The sequence below is a fragment of the Beta vulgaris genome, chromosome 9, assembly GCF_026745355.1.
Source record: "Beta vulgaris subsp. vulgaris cultivar EL10 chromosome 9, EL10.2, whole genome shotgun sequence".
Taxonomy (NCBI): Eukaryota; Viridiplantae; Streptophyta; class Magnoliopsida; order Caryophyllales; family Amaranthaceae; genus Beta; species Beta vulgaris.
This window is the reverse complement of record NC_079210.1, coordinates 50180930-50201592: the sequence shown is the minus strand read 5'-3', so window position 1 is coordinate 50201592 and position 20663 is coordinate 50180930. Positions and strand designations below refer to the sequence as shown.

The 20663-nt window shown below is 33.9% G+C and overlaps 3 protein-coding genes across 3 annotated transcripts; 1 reads left to right on the top strand and 2 right to left on the bottom strand.

Annotated features, from left to right (window-relative positions):
- The first annotated feature begins 6097 nt into the window (after positions 1-6097).
- On the top strand, positions 6098-8299 carry LOC104904519 (hypothetical protein). Its single transcript, XM_010692788.3, has 2 exons — positions 6098-7279; positions 7664-8299. Exons 1-2 carry the CDS (start codon positions 6212-6214, stop codon positions 8141-8143), a joined length of 1548 nt encoding a protein of 515 aa, XP_010691090.2. The 5' UTR covers positions 6098-6211; the 3' UTR covers positions 8144-8299.
- A 1565-nt stretch (positions 8300-9864) lies between these two features.
- On the bottom strand, positions 9865-13173 carry LOC104904518 (phosphopantothenoylcysteine decarboxylase subunit VHS3). The gene is made up of 3 exons (XM_010692787.4): positions 12886-13173; positions 10466-10509; positions 9865-10378 (listed from the first exon to the last, which is right to left on the bottom strand). Exons 1-3 carry the CDS (start codon positions 13024-13026, stop codon positions 10057-10059), a joined length of 507 nt encoding a protein of 168 aa, XP_010691089.2. The 5' UTR covers positions 13027-13173; the 3' UTR covers positions 9865-10056.
- A 1915-nt stretch (positions 13174-15088) lies between these two features.
- On the bottom strand, positions 15089-20235 carry LOC104904517 (uncharacterized). The gene is made up of 10 exons (XM_010692785.4): positions 19811-20235; positions 18645-18710; positions 18232-18412; positions 17795-17991; positions 17642-17692; positions 17439-17530; positions 17056-17171; positions 16678-16778; positions 16457-16561; positions 15089-15415 (listed from the first exon to the last, which is right to left on the bottom strand). Exons 1-10 carry the CDS (start codon positions 20123-20125, stop codon positions 15278-15280), a joined length of 1362 nt encoding a protein of 453 aa, XP_010691087.2. The 5' UTR covers positions 20126-20235; the 3' UTR covers positions 15089-15277.
- Between the last annotated feature and the right edge of the window lie 428 nt (positions 20236-20663).

Here is a 20663-nt window from a genome sequence, read left to right as displayed (position 1 = left end):
AATGTCCCAAAAAACAACCAAAATTGAAGGTTATAAGTAGTAAAAACTAAAGGTGACCCAATCTGATTAAAATATAGCCAATTAAACTAATACTACCTCCGTTCTTTTTCTATTACAACAATGTGTTTGGACACAATTTTGAGGATTTGGAACAAATGAGTAGTTTAGCATAAAAGTAACTCTTTAATTAACTAGAGTAGGAGAGAAATCATCCTTTGAAAATAAAAGAAATTATATAAGGCAAAGTGGGTAATTAATGATGGTTATAATAAGATACAGTAAGGGCAATATTATTATCAAATAAAGTTGCTTTCTATATCGAAATTGAAATTGTTGCAATATATGTGAAACTACCCAAAATAGTAATTATTGTAATATAAAAAGAATGGAGGAAGTATATTGAACCTCGTCTCATGTACGAATCTATAATATACTATATATGTAAACTTTTGTGCATGTATTATAAGAGTTTTAGTGCTTTATTACCATTTAATACTACAATACATCATCTATTCTAAAATAACTAAGATGTTGATAGAGACTGTGGAATTAAAGAAAGCAAAGAGATAGAAACAAAAAAAATATGACCTATGTGCAGAAAAAGTCGGTCTTATAAGAGACCATCTAATTTTAATTTAAAATTAGTCATTTTTTTTGTAAGATTAACGGGACTCACTTGAGGGGAGGGGGATATGGAAAATTACTCAAATGAGTCCTATGAGGTTAAATCCCTATACCTCTGGATAACAGATGGGAAGCGATACTACTACTTCATCACCTCAACCTCAATTAGGCAACTATTCAAGTTCAATATTAAAAAGAAAACATACCACTTTATTTTGAACATAGTGAATAGTTTAAGAGTTATGTCGATCAACAAAGTAAAATTAGCTTGCAACAAGATTTGAACTCGTGACCTCTTGCTATTATAACATGACACAATTACCATCTCAACCAACTTTTAATCATTCTTTAAGTGTACGTCCAAATTATTATATTTGTATCTTTTAAATTTTTCTTAATATATTTTATTGGAAATGGAAAAAAAATGCATATCAAGTTTGGAAACACAAATTTAACCCGAGACAATGTCCGGGCCCAAATACTAGTAAATATATTAAAAGGCGTTCCTAAGCAAGGAACGGTGCCACGTGGCGCTCTCCCTATGGGTGTTTTATGTAATTCTAAATAGGACCAAGATAACAATTAGGAATATCAATATGGAACCGCCGATGGAATAACAATAATAACACAATAGTAATAATAACTACTATAATACTGCCTCCATTTCAAATTAAGGCATTCACGTTTTACGAAAATTTGCTTTGACCACAAATATCTCTCATTATATGATAAATAAAAATTATCAAGATTATACTGTTGGATTCGTCTTTGAGAAATACTATAATAACATTATTTTTTAAATTTCCTATCAATATAAATTGAGAATAATTAATGGTCAAAGTTCAACCTCGATCATCGTACGTGCCTTATATATAGAAATAGAGGGAGTAACAAACAAGTAGTTATATTATGTCAACTATCGTGAAACGGATGGACATTAATATAACAATGATCCAAGCTGTAGATGAATCAGCATAACGCCATAACATGATTCTTTACCAGTTGGTAATGCAATGAATAATGATAGACTAGTATTATATGTCTACGATAGATGAAAGGAAATATGATAATATGTGAATGGTTATGCATGAGCGAAGCGGGTGTGATATTGTGATTCCCTATCCATAAGAAAATAGTAGTTGGCCCGAGTAATTAATCCGCAGAAGCGTAAGTAGTGGTCGAATTCACGTTAATAATCATTTTGACCGAGGAACACTGTCGATTATTCAACTGATGGTTGGAGTCCCAAGAATAATTTAGAAAGGAGGGTTGGATGAGCTTTGAACCCGTGATCTTTGTATCACGCTGGCTCGGATACCATATCAAAGGACCAACTCAATCAAAAGTTTAAGCTGATGGTTAGAGTCCCGCAAGAATAGTTTTATACTCTATCACTTTCACCATCAACAAGCTATGGTGCCTCATCCACGGAAATAAACATAGGATTCACAACCAAATGGAGCGACTTCTTGGAAGTTGTAAGGGATAGATTATAGAGGCGAACGATTGAAGAAAGAAGTCAGCAATTTGATTATTAGTATTCAGGGAGCAATAATTGAGTAATTAGAAAATAAAGTTCCCTTCCTTTCAGCTAATTATAATAGCGGATTAGGGTGTAGAACTTAATTAGTGAATATATTCATATGGTGATTGATATCTAATACTATTTATATTCCTCATGGTATGCATGTTAGGTTATATTATATCTCTGTCAACTTTCTTATTCATTTATTAGTTTATGATTTTTCTTTCTAGAGAGAGCATCATTGTTGTGGTTAGCTACTATAAATAGGAAGAGTTGTGCGACGAAATTGTAGGCAACGACCAAAGCTTCACAAACAAACATAGTAAAAAGAGTGAGAGAGAGAATATAATAAGAAAAAGAAAGAAATGGCGAAGTTCTCAGTCAAGCTCTTTGCTCCGGTTCTGTTACTCATATTGTTCTTGCTCACTACAACAGCAGGTTACTTTACTTTCTTTAGTTTTATATTTTATACTTTGTACTAGTTTATATGCATGTTATGTTGATCTATTTATTCAATAAGAAGCTAAGAGCATGTTTGCTTCACTATTCTAGGCTCCAAAAAACGAAATCGATTACTGATTTCCTTTTTTCTTAATTATTTGGTTCAACCTCTTATCAATTCATTACCATTATTTGGTGGTAATGGACTCCTCTGATTTGTTACCTTCCGTCCCCTCCCCTTCAAGTAACAAATCCATTACTTGATGGTAGACCTGGTTACTGGACGAGTCGGGTCAGGGTTAGTGCGGGTCAAAAGCGGGTCGGGTCATAAGAGGGTCTCCTCATAAAGGGCCGGTAGCGGGTCGGGCCAAATGGGTAGAAGGCTTATAGCGGGCCAATAATGGGCGGGTCGGTAAACGAGCAAAAAAACAAGGAACAAAAAGAGCCAAAAGTAAGTATATAAATGAATGCTAATCCGAATATGTAATTGTTTTTACAAAACTTATTTTATTTTTTAAAATTATTGGGTTTCTTTGTTGACCCTATAATGGCCCTATCCAATAATGATCATGTCCAATAAAACTCTGTCCAATAAAAGCCCTGTAAAATTGACCCTAACCCTTTAACCATTAGGCTACCCTGTCGAATAACCACCTCTACTTGATGGTAATGTTTACTATTCCATATCCGTTACATGACTTGAACTAATTAAATACCTAATAAAGGTAACAATTGTCGTAACCATTCCCCTCTTGATCTATTTATTTTCATTCTCCTTTCATTCCATATCTTGAATCAAACAACCCCTGAGTTCAATCAGATAATTAATCTAATCCTTACGTCAATCAAATCAAAAACTCAATTCGTTTCCCTTCTAATTATAAATCCTATGATTATGCAGCTCCCTTAGTTGAAAAGACGGAAACAACACCAACAGCTTCTGCAGAAACGGGTTCGCCGCCTTTCCGATATGAAGTCATAATAGAAGAAGTGAAGATAATCGAGCCAAATCCAAATGTGGATCATCAGCAGCAAAGAAACATGATTATACAGCAGAAACCAGGGAATACTTATGTATATCATGAGACTGATAATAACAACCAAGATGTAGCAAAAACTTCGTCGTCGATGGAGAATGTTTTGACGTGCGCAGGAGCTGGCTATTATTGCAACCCTACCTTTGGACCGCAATGTTGTAGTGGCAGTGCAGCTTGCCTTTATACACCTATCATACCTGCTGGTGGTGTATGTATCTTCTAACGTACATAGGCGGTGCCTAGCTTGCTTGGTGGCCTAATTTAATTCCTTGTTTGTATTTCTTTGATTATCGACTTTCTTCACTTGCTTCCTGCATTATCTTGTTGTGTGCTTTATAATGTATGTGTTGTCTCCCTGCTTCCTCTCGATCTTCATGCTTGTTTAATAATACACAACGAGCAGGAGGCCAGGAGGGTCAAATTAAATAAATAACGGTTGTATATCTATCTAAGAATAATGTAATAAGATAAATAAGTGTTGTTGTGTTACTTCTAGTGTTTGTTTGGTTGTTATATATATATATATATGTAGTATATCCTCATAAGCATTTCTGAGTTAAATAGTTTGGCTTTCTATTTCCCACCTGGGAGATCAAGGTTCAAATCTTGATGGAATCAAAATTTTCAATATTGTTGTGGGAGAAGGGAGGTTGGAGCTTGTTGGGCCTATAGATGAGTGACCTTGTACGAGTGCAGCCCAAAGGAAATTAATCATGGCATTCACGAGAGGGGTCCCAAAAAAAATATCTATGATGTATTCCACAAGACTACAATAATTGATTTCTGACGTGAAGGGGTATAGTACTTTGTATAGTACATACATACATCTTATAATAATACAAAAAGGATTTTTCTTTTATCGAAAACCAACCTTATAAAACATGAAATCTGTGATAAACAATCTTAGGGCCTGTTCTCTTCGACATAAAACAGCTGAACTGATTTGAACTGAACTGAACTTAAATGAAATGAATAGTGATATGTGAGAGTAAAAGTATTGTCAAGAGCTGAACTGAACTGGTCTGAACTGAACTGATCTGAATTGAGCTGAATTGAATTGAACTGAACTGAACTGAAAATAAGTTGGGGGAGAACAGGCCCTTAATTATATAATTTTTTTTTTGCGAAAACAAACCTTAAACACAAATTTTTTGCGAGAACAAATCTTATGCTTATTCCGATCATTAATCCAATATTCTGGCTTTCACCATGTCATGTGCAAAACAATTGACTTTTTAAACCCAACAAAATCCATGACATGGTCAAATGCCATAACCTTGGATCAATGATCGGAATAAGGGCATAAGGTTTGTTCTCGCAAGAAAATTTTTGTTCAAGGTTTGTTTTCGCAAAAAAAAATATATATATAAAGTGGTTTCTCACAAATTTCATGTTTTATAATGTGTGTTTTTTTTTTTTTTACAAAAAGTCCTACAAAATATAAGCTATTGAACTACATATACATTCAAATTTTGCGTACGATCAAGTAATTAAAGCGACTTACATCGATACTAAACTAGCTAAGAGATAATATTGGCATGGTTGAAGGCACTCCTACCCTTAAAAAAAACAGTTTTTTCACTATATATCGCTGATAAATTTTATTTTGCACCAATAAGTATTTATTAATATACACTACTACATTACCATCAATATTGTAAAATACTCTCTCCATTCCTATTTGTTCTTCCTATTATCAATCTTTTTTGGAGAGAAAAAAGGTCAAAGTAAAGTAAGCTGAGTAGATAGGAATGGAGAGAGTAATCTAATATATGTAAATTATTATAAAAAAAATATGAAAACAAAATCGTGCATCACACGAGTTCAAATCTAGTATTAATTTATTGCATAATGAATTGAATTTAATGTTATCGGCCAAAGAGAACTAGAGTGAGACGGACAAATAGAAAAAAAAAATTAATGCAAACATAATAATATAAAGGAAATTTTGTCAAAAATAACCTTTTAAAAGTTCAATTTTACGCAAAAGAACATTTTATTGCATTATTTGAAAAAAAAACCACGAATTTAATTTTTCTTGCAAGATGAACTTATTCCCATCATCCGCTGTAGTTTTCCTCAATTCCGCCGCTGTTCTATATATTTTCCTTTAACCCTATTTTCATTAACTGCAGTACCACCCCTGTATATCTCAAAAACCACATCGGAATATGCGAATAGAGTTTCATCTTGCAACAAAAATTAATTTTGGGGTTTTTATTTTGCAAAGAATTAATGCTTTAAAAGGTTTTTTTTCCAAAATTTAACTTTTAAAAGGTATTTTTTTGATAAATTTTTCTAATATAAAATTTGGTAAGATCATTCCAAACACGAAAAAAGAAAAAGATAAACTAATAAATTGACAATCTAAAAAGAAAAAGGGGGATAACTAATTAATCGGGAGAGATCGGAGTAGTTCTCTAACTGATTACCACTTCCTTAGCCTCCACGCATAACAAAAAATAAATAAAGAAGCTTGGCCTCCAAGCACATCTAAGCCTTTATATATATCGCTACTAAAATCTTGTATAAACAAATCAAATCTTTCCTATCTAATTTCACTTCCCTAAAAAAAACATATCCCATGGAAAATCAATTCAACATACCTTCAATATTTGCAATATATTGCTCTTTAACAGCGTGCAAACAATTCTACTACCAACTTGCACCTGAACCAATTCGTGCATACATCGATGAGAAAATCAAAAAGTGGTTCAGTAAACAAATTACCTTAGACCCCAAAACCTTCACCCTTGTAATCAGACAATACATCGGCAACAACACCTACGACGATTGCATCAACGAAGTGTTTAATGCTTGTGAAGCATACCTTTCGAACACCCTCCGGTCCTTGTCGACTCGACTCGAGGGATGCCGTAGGTGTAGTGCTGAACCCGTCTCGTACTACTTAGCACAAGGGGAAGAGTACATTGAGTATGTCCGATTAAATGACGAGAATGATAATGTCAAGCTTAAGTGGAAATTTACTTGTAGGAACGATAAAGGCGAAGAGGATGATTCGGGATCCAAGAAATCATTCGAGTTGAGTTTCGACCCTCGATACAAGGACATGGTGCTCGATAGCTTCCTTCCTTTGGTTGTGATCAAGAGTTACGATTATTTGATAGATATGAAGAAAGAAATCTTCTTACACACATTCACTGCAATGCCATCGAGGTACCATTGGGATCGAGTGTCGTTTAACCATCCTTTTACCTTCGATGCTTTGGCGTTGGATCCGGAGTTAAAGAAGTCGATTTTAGATGATCTTGACATGTTTTTAAGACGAAAAGAGTTTTATAAAAAGATTGGGAGAGCATGGAAAAGAGGGTACTTGCTTTATGGACCTCCAGGAACAGGGAAATCTAGCTTGATTGCGGCTATTGCTAACTATCTTAAGTTTAATATATATGACTTGCAGCTTGCTAGTATTGATAATGATTCCACCTTGAGGAAATTGATGATCTCCATTAGTAATAAGTCCATTCTTGTCATTGAGGATATCGATTGCGCCTCCGGTTTGTCTGGGAAGAATGCTGCTTCTACTAGAGAATATGATTATTATTTAGGAGATTCTGATCATGACGATGACAATTATGAGTATAATCATGATGCTAACCATGAAGTAGCAGCTCCGAATAAGAAGTCAGAGGTGAGATTAGCATAATTACTTTTACATTATTCTCTAATTTGTTTTAATTGGTACTTGTATGCATCTATTCGTAAGTTATGATCACATTGGTTAATTAATATGCTTTAATTTGTACAATGTTCTCTTAAAGTACAACCAATGCATACTCGATTGGATGTGGCCGAGCCAGTTTCGGTCCAATCTAATCATATTCCTTTCACAATCAAGTAATGTAGTTTCGGGTCTAGGTGTTACGAGTCAGATTCCTTTTATATGCTTTTTGGGAGAATTGTGTCGCTTATTTTGTTACAGAGTTAGTATAATGTTTAGGATTGTCTTCCGAAAACTATTCTTCAACAGATCGATTTGTGCGGTGACTAATGTGATCTTGTTGAATTGATGCAGCAAACGTTATCTCTTTCGGGACTATTAAACTTTGTTGATGGATTGTGGTCTAGTTGCGGAGATGAGCGGATCATCATATTGACCACAAACTATAAAGAACGTCTAGACCCAGCTTTGCTGCGTCCAGGGCGTATGGATATGCACATTCACATGTCTTACTTAAGAATGCCGGGATTCAGGATACTAGCCTCCAACTACCTTGGCATTACAGAGGAGCATTCGCTTTTCGAGAAGATCGAGGAATTACTCGAAACAACAGACGTGAGTCCAGCTGAGGCTGCGGAGGAGCTCATAAGGAGTGATGATCCTGACATTGCCCTTGCTGGAGTTGTTAAAATGTTGCAGCAGAAGAAATTAGATCAGCAAGTTTCTGAAAAGAAGAGAAAGAAGCAAATGAAATGCAAGAAGGGAAGAAAGAAGGCAATGATGAGAAAACATAAAGATGTTGGTGAAGTAACGACTCTAGAAGGGGAATGCTGAGGATTCTCTAGTTGTTAATGACCACCTTTTGAATGTAATTCCTTAGAAATATGCAGAGATAAAAGTTTGTTTTTCAGCTGAAATAGTACGAGTTTCTTTTAACTTTCAAATATAATTTTCAAATATATACTCAAAATCCAATTCCCAATTTTTTTTTAGTTTCCCACCCGGTTCATCGGAGCTTTGCTCTGATTACATTTGAGTTCGACCCGGGTTGCACACCTGGCTTTGGTGGGTGAATTTCCAATCAGAGTTTCTGCATACGGTGAGTCTCAAACTCGAGACTTCACTTAAGCGACATCAAGGGCCTGTTCTCTTCGACATAAAATAGCTGAATTGAACTGAAATGAAGAGTGATATGTGAGAGTAAAAGTATTGTCCAGAGCTGAACTGAAAATAAGTTGGGGAGAACAAGCCCCGCGTTGCTTATCACTTGAGCCAACTCTTGTTGGTCCAATTCCCGGTTCAATCCACCAATTCTGATACCTTATAAGAACACTTTTTGCGAATATCTTATAAAAGTATCTTGGGACAAATTACTATATGTCTATATGACTTCTATGTTCTAACTTCTAAGGATACCATGAATGGAATTTAAGAGGTTGACAAACTTTTGTATGTTAACCATCATGTTCCAGGCAGATGACCTCTTTTTCCTCTAAATTTGTTTTTTTTTTATTCCCATCCTATGTCTCATTGCATTTGTGAATTTCAGTTATGATACGGGTTGTAGGCTCATTTTATGAATTTCAATTGAGATTTCTTCCTATTTCCAATCAACTATTTAGTGAAATCTCAAAATTAGATTAAACAGGAATAGAATTGAAGAAATAGATGAGGTTACATAATGGTCCATGTCGGAAAAAGAAAATGAACCTTGTAGACATTTTATTAGGGAGCCTGAAAAAAAAATACTCCTTTGTAACGAATTACTAGAAACATTTGTATTAATTATGAGAGGTGAAATATTCAATGTTGTTAGTAATTCATTACGAAAGGAATAGCATATGTTGTGATTCAAGAAAGCCAAAAAGGTATGCCACTTTCGACCAGGATCGATAAAAGTTAGACTCAACCGAAATCAAACAAAGTGGACTAGACCTAATCAACCTATCTGATCAAACAAAATCATATTCAACATTTTTACATATCATTGGCTATCGCCTCTACCAATCGTATTAAAAGAAACTGAAAAGGTTGAGAAAGAAACAGAAAAGGTGGAAAGAAAACCTGAAAAGTAACCTTGGCTTTTTCTATTCATGAGTTCATTTTGTTCTCTATTTAAGAGCAGTTTTAGATTAGAGAAGCTTCAATCACCTAATTAAATTAATCCAGCTTGTGCTGTTTTCTAGCCTAGTAATGACATTCTTTGTCAAGATTAACCATCTGACTCAAAATTTATCAGGTAATCTAGCACTCCAAACTTTTATCAAAATGCATTTCTTTACAGTCGAAAACTGATGAACAGTAACTCAAGAAAATCGGAAAGATGAAAAATCTCGCTACTCAATAGGGAAAAAGGGAGCTGTAGTAGGCCATTTCAACTGCAAATTTTTGCCACACTGGTTCATCGACGAGTCCTCTTCCTTGGATTTCCATCTCAAGGCGAGCAGTTTCCGATGTCCAGGCAACACTTCATTCACCCCATAATATCGTGGACAACAACCATCAGAGCTGAAGAACTCAATATAAAGACCATTATGCCTCTAACAAACGCCTAATAAAGAGAAGTTTGATCATTCATCAAAGGATAACGAAGAATCTTCCCCATCTACATAAACCTTTAAACTACCATGATAACAATACAAATTAATTCCACCTACTAAAATCCTAAGCAAGAACCAATAGACTCACATGCCCCACCAATGACTGAAACCTAAAAAAAGGGGAAAGAGTAAATACAGCATCCCATCTTACTTCTTCTTTTTCTGTGGTGGCTGTTGCTTTTCATCATCGTCGTCGTCTTCATCTTCATCATCCTCATCGTCATCATCGTCGTCATCATCATCATCATCGTCATCATCATCGTCGTCATCACTTCCCCCAGCACCATTGGCTGTATCCTCCTCTGGATTTCCTTCATCGTCACTCCCATCATCTCCTGAAAAGTCTTCATCGTCGTCATCATCATCATCGCCAGCATCATCATCATCGTCATCCTCATCATCGTTGTCTGAGTCACTAGCATCCTTGGCCTCATCTTCAGTTTTCTCTGTTTTGTGAGACAGAGAAATCCTGCCAATTTGGAGTGATCATACAGTCAACTACTGTCCACCAATAACATGTCAATAAAAGTGAGAGAATGCGAATGCTAGTCAATACCACTTATTCCGGAGAAGCTCATTGTCTGCGATATGTTCAGTAGTCTGTAATAATCAAGTAGAATTGAAAACAAAAGACAATCAGATCCAGGCTTTCACAAAATAAGCGATAGCAGCAGCAATATGTATGCTGAAGACATATTACATAACAAAAACCCAATTCTGAAAGGGCAAGGAAAAACAATTCCTACCCAAAAGCTATGATAGATTTTATTCTCCAACTAACAAAATCATGTGAAGTGTACAGAAATTTGCATAGCTCTAGGCAAGAGGTGGGAAGACATATTTTACCAGTAGCCAGTTTCATCAAGGACGATGTGTCTAAAAAATCTGGAAGAACAAGTCTAAAGCTTCCATTAAGTCTTTCGGGGTTATATACTATACCTTGTACGAAGAGTACCTTTCAAACACATATAGTCTTGTAGCTCTCCATCCTCAGAAAATGGACTTTGGTAATCCTTATTTGTGGATTGTAAATACAGTTAATCCGGTACTTAATGCACTTCTGAGCAATGAGATGATCGGACATTTTTCTTCAACAGAATTAGAACTTTCTGTTTGAATGAGAATTTATAGGGGAGAAAGAGTGAGAGATCCAAAGTTCCTGAAATGGATATGGAAATGCAGAAGGAAAGTAAAGGGTCTTGGATTCCATCCCCTTTCAGTGGATCAAATATTTCCAATGTTGAAGATATTTGGAAGGAAATACTTGCCTCTCTTCCTTTCCCTCCTATTCTTTCCTAATCTTTTCCTCTAAAATTGCTAGCCGAACACTTTTTAGGTTCAAAGACATACACCATAAACTTAATCCATTTCCAACACAATCCGCAAGTGAAAAGATCTTGTTCATATAAAGACTGAAAGATGGAATGAACCCAATTAACCAATAATGGTCTAAACATAGATCTCCTAACTTTCTTCCTAACACAAAGGTACTAACAAATTTCACTATCTTTGGGGTAACTCTGTGCTTACAAGAAAACATAAAAGAGAAACACATGGGTCAAGGCACGGAATCCAACAATGAGTACAATAAACATTGTTGAAGCTTATGCTTCGTAGAACTGTACACCAATTCAAGTAACAACAACTTCTCTACCCGAATATAAGCCAAGCAGCAATTATCACAGATAACACACCTCATGGGTGTTCAAGTTGGCACCACAACTAAAAACAAGCCCAAACTTTGAGCACACTTCAAATATGTATCATAAAAAGGAAAGAATATAGAATAGCATTACACACAAACCACAGTTTTTTAGGCTATTGATGAATATTTTAAAACCATAAAGACAGTCAAATCTTCAATAGTTCAGCTCCAATTACAGCCATTTAGATAGACTTGAGTCTCTTTCCCAACTTTCTTAATATCTATTTGCAATGAAGATTGTGAAATAAATAGTTATGACCATCAGCAAATACAATGAGGCAAAACAAGAACAGCGACCATAGACCATAGCATAAACAATATCAATCCACATTATTCCAATGCCTTCGCAGGCATGAGTATTCCAAATACTCTTCCTCAGTCCCTAAACATAACTTCAAGCTAGAAACTGAAAACGTCTGTCCTCTTAACTCCCACGACAAAAGCCAAGTAATAGGAATGAACGCAATGAAAGAATCAAAACCTGAGCATATAGAGGCAAATGGACCTCCCCTCCACCACCACCACCACACACACACACATCCAATGATCCAAGTTCACATTGCCCTGTTTTCTTCTATCTTTTGCCCTCTTCTTAATGCTTTTCTTCTTCTAAATCTAACACTAACAAAGACTCACGACAACAACAAATTCTTAAGTCAATAACAAAGCAATCCACATAAGTTCAAACAGGTAACTACAAGTCCGCAAAAAGACTTATTCCCCACGAAAAGCCATCTTAGATTTGCTGCACAGAAGCACACCAGGATTTACCGACATTTAAATCTTTATCTTCAATCATTTCCATAAAATATAATGAAACTGCTTACTAAATGTCCAAAACCTCGAAGAAGAGAACCGAATAAACCCGAACCATGAACTCAGATAGCAACACTAACACCATTAACTGGAAAATTTATAGGGAACCCATTTTCAGGAACACTATTTCAAGATCAAACAATTAAGAGCTAAATTCATAAAAATTAACAAAGACTCAAAATTTTTATTCTAAAACCTAATTGCTAATACTAAAAAACTAGTAAAACATCAAAATACAATATATTTTAAACCAATTCCACAATGTCCAATCAATTAACCAAAATCAATAAAACCCAACAAAAATTACCTACATAATTCTCAATTCAAAAGGAACCCAGTTGCAAATACTTATTAAATAATAAACCCAATAAGAAAAAAGTAGAACAAAAATCCCAAATTCAAGCAACAAATAACAAAACCACAAATTCAAAAGAACAGAGTAGAGAGAGAAATACCAAACAAAAGAGAAGAATTCTCTGGACAAAGGCAACAGTTTGAAGAGAAACAAGAACAGCTTCAACCTTAAGAAATTCAAGTAAAGAGGAAACATAAGTCTCCATTTCTGCAGTGCTGTAACTAAGAACTTGTGTCTCCATAGTAGTAGAGTTAGGAGAGAGAAACTCGGGAAAAAAGGAGAGAGAAAGAGAGAGACAGAACAGTCAGAAAGTAAAAGTGACACAAGAGAAGATCTGTGATTTCTGGGAGGGTTTTTTAGGGTTTTAGGATGTTGCTGGGCTGGGTCAACTAAAACTACAGTAATTGGCCAATGCCTTGTATTAGAGTACGAGTAAAATATTTATGTTTCATGGTATAACATTAGATTTTTGTGGAATACCCTCGCGAATTTTAGGTATTATCTAGAGCTCGAATCTTTATTTCAATAATATGTTGGAGTATTTATTTTCTGATTGTTACTCTCGTATCCAGCTTTTGAGCTGGCCTGTCCTGCAGGCTATTAACCTAACAGGGATTGGTTTTCGGACTAATTATCTTTCCTAATAAGAAAAAAAGAGGCTAACATTAACATGAGATTTTTGTGATTGTTAGGGTTGAATATGAGAAGTTATATTGTTATTGTATGTATTTATTTTAACGTATTTCCTCTGTTCTATAATATAACTATATAAGGGGATTGTCGTAATTTATAAACGAATTCTTTCATTGTGAGTGTATTTTTATTGCCTTTGGATATTTCTAGATTTGATTCAATTTTATCAACCTTGATTTTCTCTTATGTTTATAGCTGATTAATCTTGGTTAGACCAGATTAAACCTTAAATTTTATTTTTAAAGGTGAAAAAAATGCATCCTATGTAAAAAAATTGAAATTCCTAAATGGTGTAACTTTCTACTATTTTTGCGAGTTAAATAACTTAACATACTTCTACTTTCCTTTTTCTTCTGTCTAAAGAAGCACCTATACAGTAGTATACACACCCTTATCTCAAAAAACTGAGTCTTTTTAAAGAATAGAATAAAAACATATGACCATAAATTCTCCATAATATGTTTTTTCCTAGTTTATAGACTCGTTTTAACCATATTTCTTATTAAAGAATAAATAATATTATGTCAAATAGATTAGTACAATGTGTATTTTCAATACATTAATTATGAATGAATTTAACTAATAGATTACTAGATCTCTATTACATAAGCCAAGGGAGGAGGTGTGGTGTCCTCTTTTGAAGTGACTAAAATACCCTTAATGATCTAATTAATGGAATAAAAAAATTACAAAAGCAAATAATTTAAAAATTTTCATTCCAACTTGCCATTTAAAAGAAGTTTAAAATGGTATATGCATCAAATACTTCAATCAAAAATTAAATGGACAAAATATCTATACCTTATAAAAAAAGATGGCATACATAACGTGCAAATGAAAAGTCTGAACATTCACTACATTTGATACTCTTTAATTCAGTTAAACCAACTCATTATTTTTGTTCTTTCTGTTCAATATTCATTCACAAAAAATTAATGTTAACAATCACTCACAACCTTTTTATTTTTTTACATTAGCGAATTAATATATCTAAATTCATTTAACTATTGAATTTTTCACATTTAAATTTAATCATAAATAAAGTACGAATAGAGTATCTAATAGAATAATAAATTTTGAAATTAACGCACGCATATAAAGGCTAGTATATTAATAGTTAAAGCTCTACACCAATAAACATGAAAATTGAACTATTACAAGTATTTTGAAACACTGAAGTATGGAGTATTATACTTCCTCTGTTTTTTTATATATGCTACATTTCTCTTAAATAGAAATATATAAATGCTACATATTATAAATGAATCTCTTTTCACCATAAAGATTTTAAAATACTTTTAAAAAGTTAGTGATCTCCACCTTCTCTTTTAAATTACCCATACTTTTTCCTTAATAATGTTTTTTTATTCAAAAAGTAATAGTCCCTTACTTTCCCTCTTAAAAAATAGTACTTGATCAGTTGATCTAGTGACAAGGTTTGTATTTTACAACCTTAAAGTTTTACAATCAAACCCCACTAAAGGCACTTTGCGAGTAAAATTTCCTTGCCTTTAGAATCTTGCCTATGTAGCTAGATCGGTCATATTAGAATATACGCAAATAAATATGTTGGAACTTCCCAAACAAAGTCCTTCACAATAACAATTAAATTAACCAACTAATAATAATAATGAGTTTATTAAAAATGACATGTGGTCTTACTAGAAACATCAAAAATATCATTAGTCACAGCAAACATCTCAAGTGTACCTCCCGATCACAATTAGCTCACAGCTAGTACTTCAATGACCATCTCATGAACCTTTCTATATGAAAATTATTTTACATATACTATTACATCATAATAAACAAGATTTAAATCCATCCTCAAGTTCCTGACCATCCAAGTTCTTCCCTATGAATACTAATTTGTTGATCCTTGACTCATTTGGCCCCCATGGACGCTCTGGTGAACCTTGAAATATGTCGTGGACTCCCTGCATAAATGAAGGAATTGATTATCCATATCGAGCTTCCCAGAAATCACAACATCAAAAACAAGAAATATAAAAATAAAAAAAATTGCATCGACGTCATAACCATATGTAAAAATGCAAAATATAAACAAAATCTACACACATTTCTATTATAGTGTGAAAAACAAACTGTATAGAACAGAGGATACAGTTACGAACCCTTCTCTAAGATATACTCCCTCCGTCTTTTTTTAATTGTTACATTTTTCATATATGTGTGTTTCTAAGATATACGTCATAACCATATGTAAAAATGCAAATGAAGGAATTGATTATCCATATCGAGTACATTGTTTAACCTTTCCTTATTTGGGATACTTGGCCCGCCATAAAGTATTATTATTATATTTGTTTTTCTCTTTTTCCACCCAAAAGTACTACTTTTTCACTTTTCCCTATTATTTTACATTAAATGGATCAAAAAGTACCCTCCCAAAAGCTTGAAAGAGACATTACCTAAATTGTTGTGCATACAACAATATAGCAATTAAATATAGAGCTATGTATAAGGTGCTTAAAATGGAAATAAAATATTGAATCAAGCATTTATTACCTCAGTTGATGTGAAAATGTGTCTTGAATTCTTAAACTGTTTCCATTTAAAGAAATGTATTTAATGCTTATATGTAGCCCTAAGGGCTACATATAACATTACCCTTAAATAAAAACGAAGGGAGTAAAAACAAACAGCAAAGCATGTGAATAATGGAAAAATCAAACTGTTCCAACCAATATGGGATGGTTACGTCATAGTTCATGCAGATGTGTCAAGGACCAGAAGCTATTGAGAGTCAATACAAGATTTTGAGATGGTGTCAAAAATTGCAGACTCTAACTATGATTTCTGTTAGAGAGATTTGTATCTCAATTACACAGAACTCAATATATTAATCTATGAGAAGGCTTTTGACAAAAGAATAAATTAAAGAGATGTGTCTTTAAGAGAGACGAAGTTGATAACAGATGTAAGCTTTCACATGAAAGTGTGGAAGGACTTCATACCTGAAATACAAATCTCTCATCCATACCCTGAACTGACAAAAGACCTTTCATCCTATATATGTCTTCACTCCGTTCAAGTAATAAAGTGCCTAGCCACATGTTGGCCTGAAAAATTTATAGCGTTATCAGACAAATTCAAGAGTGAAAGAATGGCACAACAGATAAAATCAAGATGATGGCCAACCGAATGACTGATAGTTGCTAATTTCACAAAGACCAACCTTATCAAGGTCTAGGCTTCCTTCGCAAACAATGCTGACTGAGGAAACTCCAGGATCATGCGTGTGGTCATGTGAATGGTGATCATGATCATGATGATGTCCTGCAATTAGTGTCAAAATTGCTTCATTAAGGCGAAGCACTAATGTAACCTTGTTGATTATCATTCCATGGAACTGGAATCTGGTGATATTTAGGGTCTATTCTTTTCAGCTTGTTTTTATTATTTTCAAAAATATTAAGAAAAGTAATGAAAAGTCAAGGAAGTTCTAGAAAAGATAGGAAAGAATAAGGAATGAAAAATTAAGAAAAGATCAAGAACTTCAGTAAAGTTATTATATGTTCAGGAAAAATAAAAGACAAAGGAGTTAAACATTTACCATGCTCGTGTTCATGTTTGTGTTCATGGTGATGTTCATGGTCGTGGTGATCATCATGGTCATGGTGGTGACTATGATCTTCTTTCGAACTTTCATCTGTAACTGCACTCTCTATCCTGTCAATAATCCAACAAGAAATAGCTTTCAGTTACCCAAATAAACCTGCATTTCCAACAGATATATTCTAATGCCTTCTTGAAAAAGCAAATGCTCTTCTTCAATAATCTCTTACACCATGCTTATAGTCTAGATGTTTGATTTATATTTATACAAACTCCTTTTGACATACAAATGACAACAACTTACAGTTGATGGTATAAATCATAAAAGACATCCAATTCAAGAGCTCAAATAGTATGTATAAATATAGTGCAAGAGCTTACCTTTCCAAATCGAACCCTCCTATGCCAAGAACATAATCTAAGTCGACATTTCCATATTGTGTTTGTTTCAAATTAGCCATGCGGTTAATTTTCTGCATAGATTACAACAGCAATTTCATAAATTATAAACAGCCCTGTCATCAAAAGTTTGAAATTATCAAATGTCAAACATGAGATGAGGCAATCATCATAAAGAGACAGACCCGTATCTGTTGTATTAAAGAATCAATAGCTGGCTCGTCGACAAGATCGGTCTGTAGAACAAATAACGATTAGATTATTTTTATAAAAAATAAAACACTTGAGCTAATTTGATCATTTCTCAAAAAATCAAAAAGAAAATTCAAAAAATATACCTTGTTCACTATAATTCGATCAGCATACGCAATCTGCTCTACAGCTTCATTTACAACTCCGTCGGGCTTAACCTCATCTATGTGTAGCCCCACATGTTTAGCATCAACCAAAGTGACGACGCCATCTAACTTCACATCATTATAGATTACATCCTCCGCATAAAATGTTTGAATGATAGGGGCAGGGTTTGCCAAACCTGCATATAACACAATCATGATGAAAGCAGGAAACTTTTCGAGTACTACCCCATCATAATGTACTTTTTTGCAACACTCAGTAAATAGATGACTATTGGATATAAAAAAAAAAAATGAAGCTTAATATCTCTGACTTTAGCTTCTTATCAAAAGCTCAAAAACATGATCCATACGATCATCCTAAATCAAAAGGCATAAGTGAGGGAAAATGTCAATACTATAATATAAATTGCATATACCTGTAGTCTCAATCACAATATGATCAAAATTCCCTTTCTTCTTATTCACTAAATCGGAAATCATTCTCACTAGATCGCCCCTCACAGTGCAACATAGGCACCCGTTATTGAGCATAATAATGTCTTCGGCTCCAACAGCTTTAGCAGCAACCAAAGAACCATCAATGTCTACTTCACCATACTGCCATTCGAAAGGATCAGAAAGAGGGGATCAAACTCTAAACATTTCACAACCAAATATGACTATGATTAACAATAAACCTTCTTGATTTATAAAATTGAAGCATAAAGATTTTAAGATCAGCATCAAATAAATAAACATGATGGAAGTTGGGATAATACTATCTATATGAAAGATATCGGTCAAGTAGATAATATTCTTTTAGTAGAGGAATCTGAAATGAAAATCATACCTCGTTTTCTATTACTGCAATACGCTTCCCATGATCAGCGGTCAATATATGGTTCAACAACGTCGTCTGTCAAAGAAAAATTTTAATCAATATCTCTAAGCAACTATAAGTTGTGAATATAAAACGAGGTCCAATGTGGAACAAAACCATTATATGCTCAAAACTTCATGCACTTTATAATAGGCCAAGAGGATAAAGCCCGTCCAATCCATTAAATAACAGGATACATGTACAATTGGTCAAAGACTATCACAAGGTCACTTGTCCTATATAAACCCTCCAGGCCTCCTTTATTAACCTTCCTAAATGCAAAGTCATATGCCTAAGTTTGTCAACCATCTATACCATTTAAATCAAAACTTACAAACAACTTTCTAATACATCTTGACAAGTAACTTCAAGGCTTGACATATTCATCATTCTAGCTTTTACTTCATGAGGCAATATAAAATGTCAAAGATTATCACCGAAAGGCCGAATACAGATCATGGACAAAAGACAAACAATTACTATCTAAAACTTACAACATTAGCTCAATTCCCCGCTTATGAATAAACAAAAATCAGGATCAAAGAATCAACAATGTTTGTATAAGTTGATCAAGAAGGCATGAATGTCCAAAAGTACCAATTCAGAAATAGCATTTTCCAACCATTACCTTCACGCAATAGAACGAATTCCAAATAAAAACTGAATGCCTAATTATCTACATAAATTCTAAATTGAGACCATATCATCTTACTATTCATCTTATAGGGAGACCCTTTTTGTTTACGCTACTTTTCAAGTAACCCGTTCAGCACTTCAGCTTACATAGCAAAGTTACGGTGTTACTGTAAACCAACCATTTTTTGTATAAGTTGGTCAATAAGGCATAAATGTCCAAAAGTACGAATATATATACTTCTATACAATTCTACATATAATCAAGAAAATTAAAACCACTGTAAGAAATCAAAAACAGCAATTTCCAACCGTTACCTTCACGCATTCGAACGAATTCGAAACAAAAAACGAGTGCATTATTATCGAAAGATATTCTGAATAGAAACCGTGTCACTTTTTGTTTACGCTACTTTTCGAGTAACAACTATATCATCAAAACCTACATAATAGCAAAATGAACCAATTGAATTGAAATTAGGTAAACGAATGAAAAATTATACCTTTCCAGAACCCAAAAAACCGGTAATAATAGTAGCAGGAATTCGATTATCAGGAGGAATTTTAGTGTCGACATCATCGGTGCTCTCTGGTGCAGCAGTCGAAGAAGCTGCGACGGAAAAATTGCGGAGTTTTCGAGTGAAATTTAGGGTTTTAGAGGAGAGAGAAAGAGGTGAATAGAGAGAAGTAGTGGTGAATTGGTGAGTTTTGGGGTGAAAAGGGAAGAGAAGATTGCGAGAAGGATGGAGAGTGTGTTTTGTAGCTAGGGTTATGAAGGTTGTAGCTTTGGCTATGTCTATTGATAGATATGACGCCATTGTTGATTGCTTGCTTAAATTGGGGTTTATCAGTTTCTATTGTTCACAAGAACATGAATGAACGAATGAATGAAGGGTTTTTTTGGAAGGGTTGGAAAATATCTGGTCAAGAAATATAGGGGTTTTGTAGTGGATTTTGTTTTTAGATTTTGTATGGGTTGGCTTTGTTTGTCAAATGTAGACCAAAGAGCACGTGTTAAGCTGCAAATCTGATCTACAAGACTACAAGTTCAATAAGACCCGTCCGGTATTAGGGTGGTTTTCTATTTTTTGTTTTTTTTATTTTCAAAGTCATATAATTAGTTTTGCAAATAATTATAACTTATAATAAATAAAAAAAATTAGTCAAATTTATTGAGAGCATAATAATTTTGAAAATTGACGACTAAAAAGTGAAAATCACGTTTTTTGGTTTCTTGTTTTTAGTTTTCAAAAAAAAAATGAAAACTGAAACAAAAAAACGATAATGAACGGGCCCTTAAGTTATGGGTTTAATAAGTTTAGATAAGGTCTGATTAGATTTGATCAGTTTAACCCA